This window comes from Aquila chrysaetos, chromosome 6 (assembly GCF_900496995.4).
Source record: "Aquila chrysaetos chrysaetos chromosome 6, bAquChr1.4, whole genome shotgun sequence".
NCBI lineage: Eukaryota > Metazoa > Chordata > Aves > Accipitriformes > Accipitridae > Aquila > Aquila chrysaetos.
This window is the reverse complement of record NC_044009.1, coordinates 25,617,657-25,632,078: the sequence shown is the minus strand read 5'-3', so window position 1 is coordinate 25,632,078 and position 14,422 is coordinate 25,617,657. Positions and strand designations below refer to the sequence as shown.

General features: G+C 36.9%; 1 protein-coding gene across 1 annotated transcript in view; it reads right to left on the bottom strand.

The window, feature by feature from the left end:
- The window catches only part of RAPH1 (Ras association (RalGDS/AF-6) and pleckstrin homology domains 1), a 100,263-nt gene that overhangs the window by 40,238 nt on the left and 45,603 nt on the right, over nucleotides 1-14,422 (bottom strand). Inside the window, 2 exon segments of the mRNA XM_041124006.1 lie at nucleotides 219-293; nucleotides 7,075-7,122. Of these exon segments, the coding sequence (XP_040979940.1) occupies nucleotides 219-293; nucleotides 7,075-7,122 (123 nt within the window).

Below are 14,422 nucleotides of genomic sequence, written 5' to 3'. Positions count from 1 at the left end.
GGCTATTAAGCATTTGCCAAGAAGTTGAACACTTTGATAAATCTGCAGAAACAAACAATAAAATTCAGCCTTTAAAAGCACCTTGGACAATCACAAAAATCATGTAAGTAAACGCACAAGTCCCTGGAAAGGGCGGGGGTGGGAGAAGCATGGCACAAACCAAAAGCATTCTTTCTACATAGAAATAGTCACATACAGGTGGAAAGAAGAAGCATCACCTTGGTCAGCAAATGAGAAGGCTTTCCTGCAATGTTTCTCAGAAGGAGGGAGGTTTCCCTGTCCAAATAGGAGTGCTTGTGCAGGAAGAAAGAGAAAGAACATAAGTCAGAAGAAGTCAGTATAGTAATTTTATAGTGTCTTGATTACAGAAGATAAAGTAGGGTTTAAGGAAAAAAACCCTACATCAATACTTTATTTCCCTCCCATAAAAACGTGAACATTCCCAAATACTACGAGCCTAACACACTGGTATAAAAGCAGTTGTGCTAATAGAAGACACTATTTTAATCTTCCCCTATACAAAATGTCACACAATAGAATTAAGAAAAGTTTTTCTTACCTGCTACTGGTTTCTTTTCTGCAAGAGACAACTTATTTTTAAAGACATTTAGAACTACAAAAGTAAGAAAGCATGCACTTAAACCACTTTTCAAAATCCTGTCCAGTCTTCTAAAACTGAACATTCTACTTCTGTTACACAAACAAAGCCACTAAAAATTGGTCATCCTGGAGACAAGAAACTGGTTTCATGTTTTCTACACTGGCTGCTGCTTCCATAGTTTAAAAAAAAAAAAAAGTTACCGTAATAATAATAATCCAAATCTGACTTACAATTGATTTTTTTCTTTAAAAAAAAAAAAAAAAAAAAAAGACTTAAGTGTCTTTTCTCCTGTACAGTCCAAATTATATAATCCAAGAAGTTAGAAACAAATCCCTGTATTTCTCTTGGGAGAGACATTAGCAGAAAACATATTTTAATCTGTTTAAAAAGCAGAAGCAAAATCAGTAACAACCAGCAGAGAAGGACTTCTCAAAAGGCAAAAATCAGTTAATGAGAGTTAACAGACTGATTATCTTCTCCAGCATCTGCTACAGAGGAACAACAAAACCATCAGCCCAGAGGAATTTGCAAACCACATAGTCACAAGTCTGCTAAGGAAATTAGGCTAATACTGTGGCACGTAACAAGAGCATTAAGTATATCTCCTGTGTAGCACCACTGTACTGCAAGTTTTGTCCCATCTGGCTGCATCTGTATCAGCCTTATTTGTGTCAATTGGTCCAATGCTATATAGAACAAGGCATGGCAACTGAGCAGCCTACTATACTTGTTTAATAATTAGCAGCACAGAATCCCCATCTCTTCTTCAGAGCCACAATAAGGTATAGTCCCCTGGAAAAAATGAAGAGACCCTGTCTACAACTTAATGCAAGGCAATATCAAATAGTTTGGTGAATACAGTTCCTGCAGGGGGAGTTTACTTGATGTGATTGCCACATGCTGGGATCAGTAATTAAGGATCTCTAGCAGGCTTTAAAAGTTACAGCTCAGAAAAGACTCTACATAGCACCTGAAGTAAAACCTAGGCTCCAGCCCAAGCTCCACCTGGTACTTAGCCACTAATATAGACACAGGCTATGCTACAGAATAAATGAAGATTTTTCTGCCCACAGATGAATTACCATCTGTGTCTACATCATATGTTTTACAAGCACAGCAGTGCTGTCTAATGACAAATTTTTCACACCTCAAGCACACACTGATGAGGGCTTTGTGATGCAGGACCTGGTATAATTAAAAGGTCTTGTGCATTGTTTACAGTCATACAGAATTTTCATATTAGACTTCCTGACATACACAATCATATCATTTCAGACTGATGAACTAATACAATCTGCTTTTTCTACACACACAGGATTTCCAGCAACGTCAGTGATACTTAATAAAGGCTATCATTTAAAGAACAGTTCATTTACTCAGCCTGAGCAAGACTGACGTGATGCTAACATTGCTGGTGAATAATACAGCTTTGCTTAACTTGAAGGCAGACTGATCCTCTTTTTATGATTTCTGCTAGGTGCATTTTTAAATTGAATTGTATAATTTCCTACACAAAAGCTCTAACTTCATACAAAGTCAGTTTAGAATGGTGTCATTACAAGATATTAGTACAGAACTTCTGGAATAAATTGGTGGCTCAATCCAAAGCTCAAAAACATACATAAAAATCCAAAGACTAGTTCAAGGATTAAGGAGTTTCTTGATAAAGTTCTTGTCAGACATCAGGGACTCCAATTAATATGGAACACTTTTTCTTGGTGAATGGAGGGCTGCAGTAGAAAGAACATTACAACGTACATTTGTAGCCTCTTCCTTAGGGTTTAGCCACCCCTTAAGCCTATCAGTCAACAACAGGATCAGGATAAAGAAGAGATACTGAATCTCTCCTTAAAGGAAATACAATTTGCTAGGAATATTTCTCCTACAGAGAAGCTCAAGGCAGATTGCTTAACCTTCTTCCTATCATTGGTCATTTTGGCTGTTGCCACCTTGCATTTAAGTACAGTGGAACTTTTCTCCACTAAGGAACTTTTATTCTCTCCAGAAATGGGAATGCCATATATTTCTTACAAAATAATAACCACTGGGGACTGCTAATACCACATTCCAGACCTGCAGCAAAATATGAGAACAGATAGCCACAGGAAAGTTATTCTGGAAATCAAGAACAATGGTATTTCATGGGAACAGGTGCTGGCCAGTAAAATATGAAGTAGCAGTGTGATGACAACTGCCTACATGAATTTGAGCTGGAGAGACATGTCTAGGAACAGGAAGGCAACAGTTCTTTGCCAGACACCTTTTGTGCATGGCTCCTTCCTACTGCATAACACATTCTGCAGTACTGCAGATACACAAAAGTTAGAATGAGCAGAAGTAGCAAAGCAACAGGGAAGCCCAAGCTCTACGAATTATAGCTTGGCTAAACAACAACTATGTGCACAAAACATTTTTTAAATATTTGACCTGCACAAACCATTAGAGAAAGAAAAACATTGTTTCATTTTAGAACATGTTACTCTTTCACAACTCAATCACAAATAAAGCATTTAATCTATTTCGAAGGAAAGACTTCAGCTCAAATATCAAGTTTTGAGGTAAACAGATGTTGCCCTTTAATACAGGCTCCTAGAAATATTCCATTGTTCAGGGGAAGCTAAATATTGTAGTATCTTAAAAAATAACAAAATCACATTGGACCACACACAGGATTTAAATAGCCTACTCTTCCTCTCTACTTCTGGAGTTCAAATATATATCAAAGCTCTGACAATATAAATGCCTGATCTTTCTAAATAAATTAACCTACTTTTCTGCCCCAAGTACTTTCCCAGACTAAAAATAACACCAATGAAATCTAGGAAAAAAAACCAAAACACTAATTACCCTAGGTAGACATTTCTAGTCTTCCACCATGAAAAGCATCTGTTCTCCTTCCACCTGCTCCCATTACAATGAGAACTCATGCCCTGGCAGCAAAGAAGTCCCTCCCCCAGTGCATCATCTCAGGATCATTTAGGATATAAAAACTATTCCAGTTACACCAAGTAGTATGTCCTGTCCCTCCCACCCCCCCAATGCCATGCATTTTTCTATCCTGTTGCAGTAAGCTGACTGCTTCCACAGTAAAAGACTATCATTTCTCATAATGGGTATTTTCAGTTTAATTTTTTTTAAATTGTCATGTAATCAGAATATTAAAATACCCTTGAAAGGTAAAAGTAGTTCGAAACATCATGAAAGTATCAAAATTTGACAAAAGCTTCAGAGAAGACAAAAATGTGCAGTTCTTTATATAACCTCATGCTTAGTATAAGAGCGAGGTTGTAACAGTGTTGGAAGACTATTTAATTGCTGCATTCATTAAAATACTCAGTGAAGCTTATTCAACATGAACAACACCGAGTCAAAGACTTGATGCCTAATTCATGTACCAAATTCTTTGAAAGATCACATATTTCTAGGCCAGCACTCAACTAAGGGTGCAAACCCAAATAGTATATGATGTGTGCACAGTCCAAAGCTAGCTATAATTCTTTACTTCTACTAGGTTTTTTAAAGCTGTATTTTTTATGTATAGCATAGCTTTCTCAATAAATTCCAGCCATCAGTTACAGCCATACCTTTTAATAAGTTTTCGTATTAAATGACTAATGCAAATGCAGTGCAAATGAAAAAGTTTCCCAAAGTTATTTCCACTATACGTAGAAAAAATTCACCTAATAGGCATTAGCAGGTGTTAAAATTTTCTGCTAAAAGGGGATCTATAAAACCACTCTGTCAATAAAAGAATTTTAAAACCAACACTTACACTTTCATATTTTAAATAATGAATACAGAGCCAGACTCCACTTAAGATTCCCAGTTAATCTAACACCACCACTGCTCAGGCAGAACTCAAAATACCATAGCCTGGTGAGCATCCAGAAACAGAAATATGATAGGGCTTTAAAAGGATTCTTAAGAGGCAAAAAGAAATTTTTCTCCTTGTCACATCATCAAATCATGTAATTTGCACTTCCACAGAAACTGTTTAAGTGAAGAATCTGTCAATATAAACTGTGCTATAAGACTTAACAACAGTAACTCTGGACAAGCCACAACACTAGTAGTCCTAGAGACTGAATCTCACTTAAGTTTGTTTTTTTATAATCTTCAGAAGATACTCTTCCTTCCCTAAAAAAAGCAAATATGAAACCTACCATCAGGTATCGAATAAGCTTGCAACTTCTTTTTGTGCCAAAATCACTTCTTTTGCGGACAACTTTTACACAATACATAAAAAGCTATTCAATTATGTTTTAGTGCTTCTCCATAATATGGAACAGGCTTTGAACTAAGTTTCAGAAACTCAATTTATTTCAAAAGACCTGGATAGAGAAAAAATAGTGAAAACTATCAAAAAATAGGAAAATTATGTTTTTAACTCATTTTATACAAAAAGTATAAGCAGACATTGAGATGATAACCGTTTTGGACTGTTTTCTACCATAACTCCCAGCAGCAATTATTCCAAGTCACACTGAAAACTATGGATATTAAAAATAATAATAATAATAATAAAATCCTCAAAATACTAGAAAAGATACACTGATCAGAACATTAACATTCTATAAAATAAAATTTATACCTTTCTCAAGGGATGTAAAAACAGCTGTGCACAGAAGTATAAAGTACAGAAACATTTTTACATTAAAAAAGGGGGTATGATGATCAAAATACTAGAACTAACAAAAAAAAGCATATAAATAAGCCTACTGATATCTCCATAACGAACTTTAGCTGGTATGGATAATCACAACACAGAAAACTAAATTTGAGTAAAATTAACATTGACATTTAGAAGTCCTATATGCTGTTAGGAGAAAAAAAAATTGAATAGTTTTCATGTGTAATTCATTCAGCAAAAGACAGCTAGCCTTGATGTTTATAAAAAAATGGAATATAGTCTTGTTCCAAATTACGTTTTGGACTTCAAAGATTTCCTATATCCTTTCTTTGGAGACAGGAACGTAACATCCATTATCTTCAGGCCTAAATACCAGAAGTTCACGGACCATCTGTTCGTAAGGGTTTTAAGGGAAGGGCTTAGAACACATACATGCAGGGTTTAAAAACAGTACATTACAGTATAAAAGGTGCCAAATACATTCTTTACACGGTCAATTTACAAATAATGAACAAAAACTGGGTATGAAGTGTAAGAAAAAGATGACCTGGTAATCTTCTAAGGTATTTTATTTTATTGTTCTAAGGTGTTAAAAATGTTAAATGGAGAAAAAAAAAAAAATCCTTTCTGGTTAAGTATTATCTGTAGGTTCAAAGACATCATTCACTTAAGGTATGTACAACAGAATAACCTACCTCAGTACATTTGAAAAAAAGACAATGACAAGACACTGAGGACTTATGTAGGTAAATATCTTGCCACATGTCTTGCAAAACTCTTTAACAATTTAACATTAACACACACATCTAATTAAGCCAGCTGGTGGCACTCTTGTGCCACTATTCTGGATTTAATATGACACTTTAAAAAACACTACTTTTTAAAGCTTCCTTCTGCCCCGAGAAACAAACTAAAACGAGGGAAACTGAGTAAGCAGAGTTCAATAGAGAGCTACATGCTTGCAAAACTTTGTTGAAAGGACACTACTATAGGTTTCATTTCAACTACATCAGTACATTGAATTCTTTAGATGCCAGCTTAAAGAATTAGAATCCACTATTTTCATAAGAGAACTCAAGAATTAAAAACAGTTTAAACATAATTTTTTTAATTTTGTCCCAAAGGGGGACAAAGATGGGAAAGAACTGAAATTTTTCTTTGCAAACTCTCTGAGATTATGTATTCATATGGAACGTATAAGAGCACACAATATAAAATTATGAACATCTAATTAAAAGAGGCTCAGGGGACACCTTATCGCTCTCTACAACTACCTGAAAGGGGGTTGTAGCGAGGTGGGTGTCGGTCTCTTCTCCCAAGTAACAAGTGATAGGACAAGAGGAAATGGCCTCAAGTTGCACCAGGGGAAGTTTAGATTGGATATTAGGAAAAATTTCTTCACCAAAAGGGTTGTCAAGCATTGGAACAGGCTGCCCTGGGGAAGTTGTTGTGTCACCATCCCCGGAGGTATTTAAAAGACATGTAGGTGTGGTACTTAGGGACACTGTTTAGTGGTGGACTTGGTAGTGTTAGGTTTACGGTTGGACTTGATCTTAAAGGTCTTTTCCAACCTAAATGATTCTAGGACTGCCAAGAGCAACCATGCTTCAGAAAAAAAGTGAAGCGTATTTTAAGTAGCATTGCCCAATTAATAACTAGAAAATAGGCAACAATGAACTTAAAGACAACCAAAAAGCTTGACTGTAATGATATACATGGTTACCTTACTGCACTGTTAGGATAGTAATGAATTAACTCAAGTCACTAATGTGATTTTTGCGTTGCAAATTGACGCAACTATTAACATAAACAGGAGCCATATAAACATGTCATAATAACTTACAGGAATCAATTCAGCTTCCTCTTCTGGGAAGTTAATGGGATGCTTGGACTGATTGATGGAATGTCCCATAGAAACAGTAAAAATGTAGGAATATAGGGAGGGGAGGATGCAAAAGGGAAAGACGGGAAAAGGAGGGAGGAGAAAGAAAGGCTTTATTAACACTCAGAAGAGGGAAGAAAGAAGCAGTGATGACAATTAACTTAAGCAAAGGCAACAAAACTAGATTAAGAAGTTGCTGTGTCCCTCATCCAAATTTCTTATGGACAAATGATCAATGACTTGAAGGGAAGAAAAGATTCAGGCTCTCTCCTATGGAAAGGGAGGAGATAGGATACAAGTATGTACACAGTAAGAGGAGAAACAGTCAATAATCTGAGATAAAGGCACTGCAGTAAAACACCTGCAGGCACACATCTTTATTGAAACAAATCAGAAAATAAACCCAGGTAACGTTCTCTTTGCACAACCACTTGCTCACTAAGCCAACAACTGAGAGTTAAATTCTCTAACAGAAAAAAACCATACTGTCAATTTACACAAGCTTATCTGCTTCCCATGTCAGTGCCTCCATACCAGTAAACAACATAATACACTCTGGTGACAACTAAGTACATATAAGAAGAACGTCCATTTAGTAGAAACTTATCTTATTTCCAGTTGGTCATACTATTTTAGATCTCTGAGCCTCCTCATACTTTAATTCATTTTAAAAGAAATTAAGAGGAAGTATGTCTGTATTTCCATAATCTTCAGTAAGGGAAAGGGGGGGGGGGGGGGGGGGGGGCGCGTAGAAGACAGCTCAGGACAAAATGTTCATGGTAGTGACAAGCTTCTTAGTGTAAAGTTATTCAGGGATCAAAAATTGAATATTATGCTACTAAAAAGCAGATTGCCTAAGATTTCCAGTTTATCATCCAGTGCTTGCTCCTTTTTCCTTCAAAGATACAGAAGTATTTGTTTCAGGCATGTTAATTTTGGTAATTGTGTAACTCACAGTTAAGGTTTGACAGATGCAGAAGGGGTTACAGTTTATTCTTACCAAAACCTCAGAAAAGGAAAATAGACACTTTGAAATTGAAGCAGCAGCATTAGATAACAGAGCTGCCTGATACTTCCACATACAAGACGCACTTTCAGCTGCTTATAAAAATTTTGCCAAGCTATAACCACTAAGACAGGAATTTTCCATGATGGCTTACTTACAGTTACAGGATGATTACTAGTCATTTACATGAGACAAAGTATTTCCAAGAGAGGAAAGGAAGGTGTATCTCATTTAAAATATAGATGTTTTTAAAGACCTCTGCATGTCTGACCATGAAATAGATTGTCAGGGGCATCCTCAAAGACTTACTTTGTGCTGTCCCATGGGAAGTTACCCAAATTTGTCTAAGCATAAGCCTTTAGAATTAAAATTGTAGTCCATAACATCTCAGTGAAGTCTGAAGCATCACAATTTAAAAAACCTCAAGGCTGCATCCTCTCACAGAGCACTGCCCAGACCTTCAACTGGACTGCACACTACTGAACTTGAACAAAAGATTGGCCAAGTTTGAGAATGCTTGGGTCCATGGTGGAAGAGTACACCAGCATCCTTTAAATTGCAATGCCTGGGTGCTGCAGAGCATATTGGAAGCAGACATGGGAAGTGAGAATCTGGAGCTATTACTCTGTGCTCCCAAGTGGCCAACCGTCCTCCTGGAACTCGTGCAACTCCATTTCACTGCAGGCAACTGGAATTTCCTAACTCTAAGTGTTCAACTTTGCAACTAAAAAACAACAACAACAAAAAAACCAACCCCAAAAAATCCCAATCAGGACTAACAAAAATAAATAAATAAATAATCATTTACAGCAAGTATTTCTTAACTACTAGGGACACTTATAACTTCATGCCAGTTCTGACAGTTACAGTCTAAACCATTGAAATTTGCTGCAATTTAAGAAACATGTCTGTGGACAGTTCAAATTAAGAAACTGCTTCACCGTGTGCATGAGGTGCACTGTTTGCTAGTCCATGCACCTCCCGGGTCAGGTTGTGATGCTTCCCTGTCGAATACAAGTTCCTTGGGACACAGCAGGACAGAAGGGATTGCAAAAGCTAGTAAACATTTCAGTTCAAGCGTAGTTTCACTACTGGTTTTTAAGAAATTTAAGACTCAACTGCCACAAGAAAGAGGCAGTCCTGACCTTCCCCCGATCATGTGCTCTCACATCTTTCGCACGGACAACAGTGATTTTGACCATGAGGTCCAGTGGATCAATGAACAACTAATTCAGAAGGATTATTTTTCAGGGAGACCATGAGCTGATCCAAATCACTAGTCAGCTGCACAAACACTACTGCCAATACAAGATGGGGCAAGACTGCCCAATTCAGCAGTAGCATGGACCTAAATTAGCATAAACCAAACATGAAATCCCAAATAAATTTTGTCTGCAGGAAGACAGTTTCAAGCAGTGGAATTTTCCCAAAAGAAAAAAAATACATAACAGAAAAATCAATAAAATGGAGTATAATTTCATGGAAAATGGTTGTCTGATCTGTCCAAAAAGAGACGTCTTAAGTGGAAGACTGAAAGAAGGAAGGGAAAAAAAACCCCAAACTTTAGTAAGATTAATTCATGTGTAACTGCATTAGTTAGAGAAAGAATATCAGATACTTCATCCTGTGAAGGGCTCTATCTGCAGTACAGAAAACAAGACATCAAAGCAGCTAAGAAACCTAAGGAATAAAAGTACCCGTAGCTTTAATTGGTTTTGTTTGAATCTACTGCCTCTTCCACTGAGTAGTAACTGTATTAAGTGACATTTGCTTATATGTCTGTTGACTTCTAAACTTTGCATCAGTCCTAAATAAGTGACTATAGACATCAAATCAACCAAAAATCAATCACTGGAAGAGAATGGGTGTACACAGCTGGGGAGTTAGAAGTCACAGATCTACCCTTTTGGTTAAAAACAGGTAAGCCATATGAAAAAAGTTAAACCTGCATTCATAAAGCAAAACACTGATGTGGCTGGTCTAAAATCTTGAATAACTTTTACAAACATGAGACTAGTAAATGTCCAACACAGGAAATAGTAACCAAGGCTGTAAGTTTGGTTAAATAAAAATGAAGACTTTTCTTTGTACTTGCAGACAACTTTTATTGTCCTGTAACAGACTAAACACTAACTCTAGCACGTGCAAAACTGACACAGCTAAAAGGCCAGTTCTCAGTTGTTTCTTCACAACGTGAAGGCTCATTTTTTGGGTTCAAACTCCTTTACAAACCTGACAGACCATAGTTTTCATCCTATAAATTAGAAGTATACGCAACTGAAGAAAACTGCATAAATTCTTTTTTCCTCTTAAAAGTTTGATGTTCCACAACTGGCTGCTGTGTTCCTAATTTTTGTCATCTGTTCCAAATTTGATTTTTGGCAACCTGAAGGAAGGACAAACAAATAATCTGTTGCTAATTTCCTACAGATGTAGTTTTTCTCTTCCCTAATCTAATTAGACATTGCAGAAAAAGTAAAGGAATTTGTCTTGGTTTTAAGTAGACTGGTGTATCTACAAAGAAATTGGCTATTTTAAAAGCTCCATTCATTAATCACAATTTGTACAGCGACATCTTCACTGGAAACTGCAACCAAAGCATACAACTCCCTGCAGCACTTTTGACAAAATTTGGTAACATCATGAGGCAAGAATTCTCAATTCTCAACTCAGGTCTAGCGGGGCTTGGTCCAAGACTGCTTCTTCAGAGAGGTATGTTGCCTAGATTTACTTGGTCATTGATCCATGGTATTTCGTCTCTTCCAGACCAATCTAGTAAGAGTTCCAACCACTGAGCAACCATTTTCATAGCTTGTCTGTATCAATGAAATAATTTTTTCCCAATAAATCCTATCATAAACACAAATATTTTTCTAAAGTGCTGTGGAACCAGCATGAAAGCCCTGACATTTATTTTTAAACGTGGTTATTTACACAGGACCCAATTCAAACTGTCTTCTACAACTGATGAAGTCTGTGATAACAACCTCTCTAATTAATGCATGTAAAGAGGCAGGAGGGGAAGCTAGAAGGTCACTGGACTGCAAACAGCTTCCATCAGCAACAGCAGCTGTTCTACTGTTAGCATTACTAATCAAAACAGCATATGTACATACACACACAGAAGTCTAACCATTTTAAGAGGGTACCAGCTCAGCTGACTACCACTGCCACCAGCTCACATTCTTTTCTTGTAATAGGCAAGAGCCTACTGCAACTGGAAAGTGAAGGCTGATGAATCTTGAACTGTGTGCCTTCACCTTAAAAAGTTGGAACAGCTAGAGAACAGAAACCATCAAGTGTTTGGTTTCTCCAGAAGATGACATGGGAAGAAAGGCCAAGCACACCACAGGCAAATTCTAACTGATATAGTACAACTTTGCTGGTGGCAGTCATCTCACTACTGCCACATGCAAGGGGCTACCAGGAAAGTTTCTGAAGAAGCAGTTTTAACTGCAGATAAATGCATTTGGGATAGCAGAGATCGAGTCATTCAGTTGCTCATCCACAAAAGACTCCAATGTCACAGAGCAACCAGAAAGAACAGCATTTAGGCACGGACAATGCCTTTAGTGTTCATACTTAAAGTAACAAAATATACTGTAACTGTAATTTTTTAGTTGATACCAACTTTGCCAGCCAGCTGTGTCAAACAAGGCATGTATCATACTGTGCATATTCCTGTTCCTTCCAGAAAGGGAACTTTTAATCTTATTCATCAGTGTGAGCCAAAGCTGAAAGGCAGTCTCAGAAGATAAATATATTCTTACATGTTTTACAGCTCTTCCTACACTTTAATTAGTGACCTCCTATGTGGAAAAAAGTTACAGGGTAAATTCTAAATTCATGGCTATGAAAGAAGTCAGATACACTGATTGGAGAATCGAGATTTACCAATACAAGGATAACATTCAGGTTCTCATTTCCCTGCCACTTACTTTAAATCTACGTACCCCAATTTTTAAAACCTACCATTCCATGCATGTGCAGTAGTTTAAACTTTTAGAATGTCTCCCTTGGATTCCAATTCAAAATTCTTACAAAAACAAAAATCCCTTCCCATCATTTGCTTTGCAGATTCCATAAGTATAATGTGAAAAAAAGTTTAGGTGCTAGTTTTGCAGGCATTGGGAAGAGTGTATTAGTAATCTTTTAATTCTAGTGCATCAAAATGATCAAAACTATTTTAGTGTCATGCATAAACTTCATGATAAATAGCCAAGCACATTTGATTACCAAAGTACATAAGTATTGTATATACTTCATAAACTGATATGTTTATCTCAGATGATGTTTTGAAAGCCTCCAAAAGTCTGGCAAGTGAAGAGTCGTTTTACATGTATTTCAAGAACATTTGAAAACTGGACAGCTCATACTTCTTATGCCAACAAAATTGGAAGCCAAAGTAATGCTTCAAGATGATAAATATGCACAATTTCCCTTTACTGTTGACTTATTAAAAAACACTTTGTAACTTATAATTGGAAAAAAAAAAGAGGAAGAGATAGTCTAATTGTGTTTTGAATTAAGTCTTTCCATTGACTATTTTCAGCTTAGGAAAAGGATAACTGGAAACACTCCAGAATACATTTTGTGTACAAAACTAAGGACATAATTGAACTGGCAGAAAATGAAATTAATTTAAATTTTTTGAAGAGTCTTTAGAAGAAACACAAAACAAATGTCTGTCATGCCTTGTTTGTTGCATATCTGTGACTACTCTCACAAATCAGAGACTAACATCCTTCGCATCTGCTAACCACACAAAACATGGAACACAGGGAAAAAACTACTCAAACCTTGAGCTCCCAAAATACAAGAGTCAATAATGCTCTATTCCTCCAAGAGCTAAAATAGACCACAACTGTTCTTTAAATCACCTACAAATAACATGTGAGGCTCAGCAATCCAACCCTGTTCTAAGACACTGTTGCCTACCAAAGACTGTATCTACTATGGGTTGATTTCTCTGCATACAGAAAGTTAACTGCATTTTCACACAATGTAACATTTAGTAGTCACGCATAAAACATGACCTACAATAATCTTTAAGGGGTAGAAAAGCTTCTGTGTTATGCCAGTGTGTAGCAAGTATTATTTTAGTGACATGTCCATACAAGGACCAAGGCAAAATCGCCATGGAACACAAACTTTGTCTTTCCTTATGCCCATTTCAAGTTTTCCACTTTATCCCACAGGATTTATTAGCCAATACAGATTTGTCTATGTGTGCTGAGCTTACATTACAACCATTACTGTCATGCCCCCAAAGCTCCCTTGTTTTCCCCGAAAGAAACGTTAACATTTACACTGCCGCCTTCTCTGCCAAGTGAAGCAAAGAACCTGTGGTTTTAATGCACTGGCAGTCCCCTGTCATGACTTTCACCTCTTATACATCAAGCCTAAAACTACAATGAATTTAAGTAAAAGCTTAAAAAATAAAAAAAAATTAAAAAAATTAAAAAAAAAAGAAAAAATCATGTAGCATTACCAACTGCTAAATTATGCATTATCTTCATATGTAAGTCAGAATCTCTCAGCTGTGCAAACTGGGTTATAGACATAAAGAACTCCATCGTGTTGGGAGCAGGAGGAGGGGGAGTGATGCTGTACTGTGCCAGACCAGATGGCAGATTTCAAACTTATCTGCAACCTCTTCACTGAGTATATGCAGGACAGTAACAATGGCTGTCCATGAATGGACCCTTTCACTGCCCAGACATAACTAGCTACACAAGCATGACACACACAGTTCTCTATTCCCTCCCCACTGCTTTCTTCTCCTATTGCTCTAGCACAGCTCACCGAAAATAGAGACAAGTTCTTGGTGGCAGAGGGACCAAAGAAGGCGGCAAAAGATAATATGGGTGGGTGGAAGGGACAAGTTAGTCATATAGTCATCACCCGCCCTACCTTTAACTCATGCTATTACATCACTCATTTGGTCTACATTCAAGTGAAGTATCCCACACAGAGAAACCAACATTTAAAGTGTATGCCACTCATTACATAACTAAAAGTACAAAAGACAAAACGTAACCTACCAATTTAAGAATGAATACTGTTCGAGCAAGGACTTGGGAAATAATGTTGTGAAACCCAAATTTCAATTTAGCAAAAATTACGGGAGGTTGGGGTGGGGTGGAAACAGCTCTTCTCATACAGCAATGCTTAGAGGAGACTAAAGACAAGAACATAAATGCAGACAGACAACACTTAGTACCACCAAGACAAGTTCTTGGGACTATGAAGCAATAGTCTTTAAAGACATTAGTGTTCACAGCATCCAAAGAGATAGTGTTA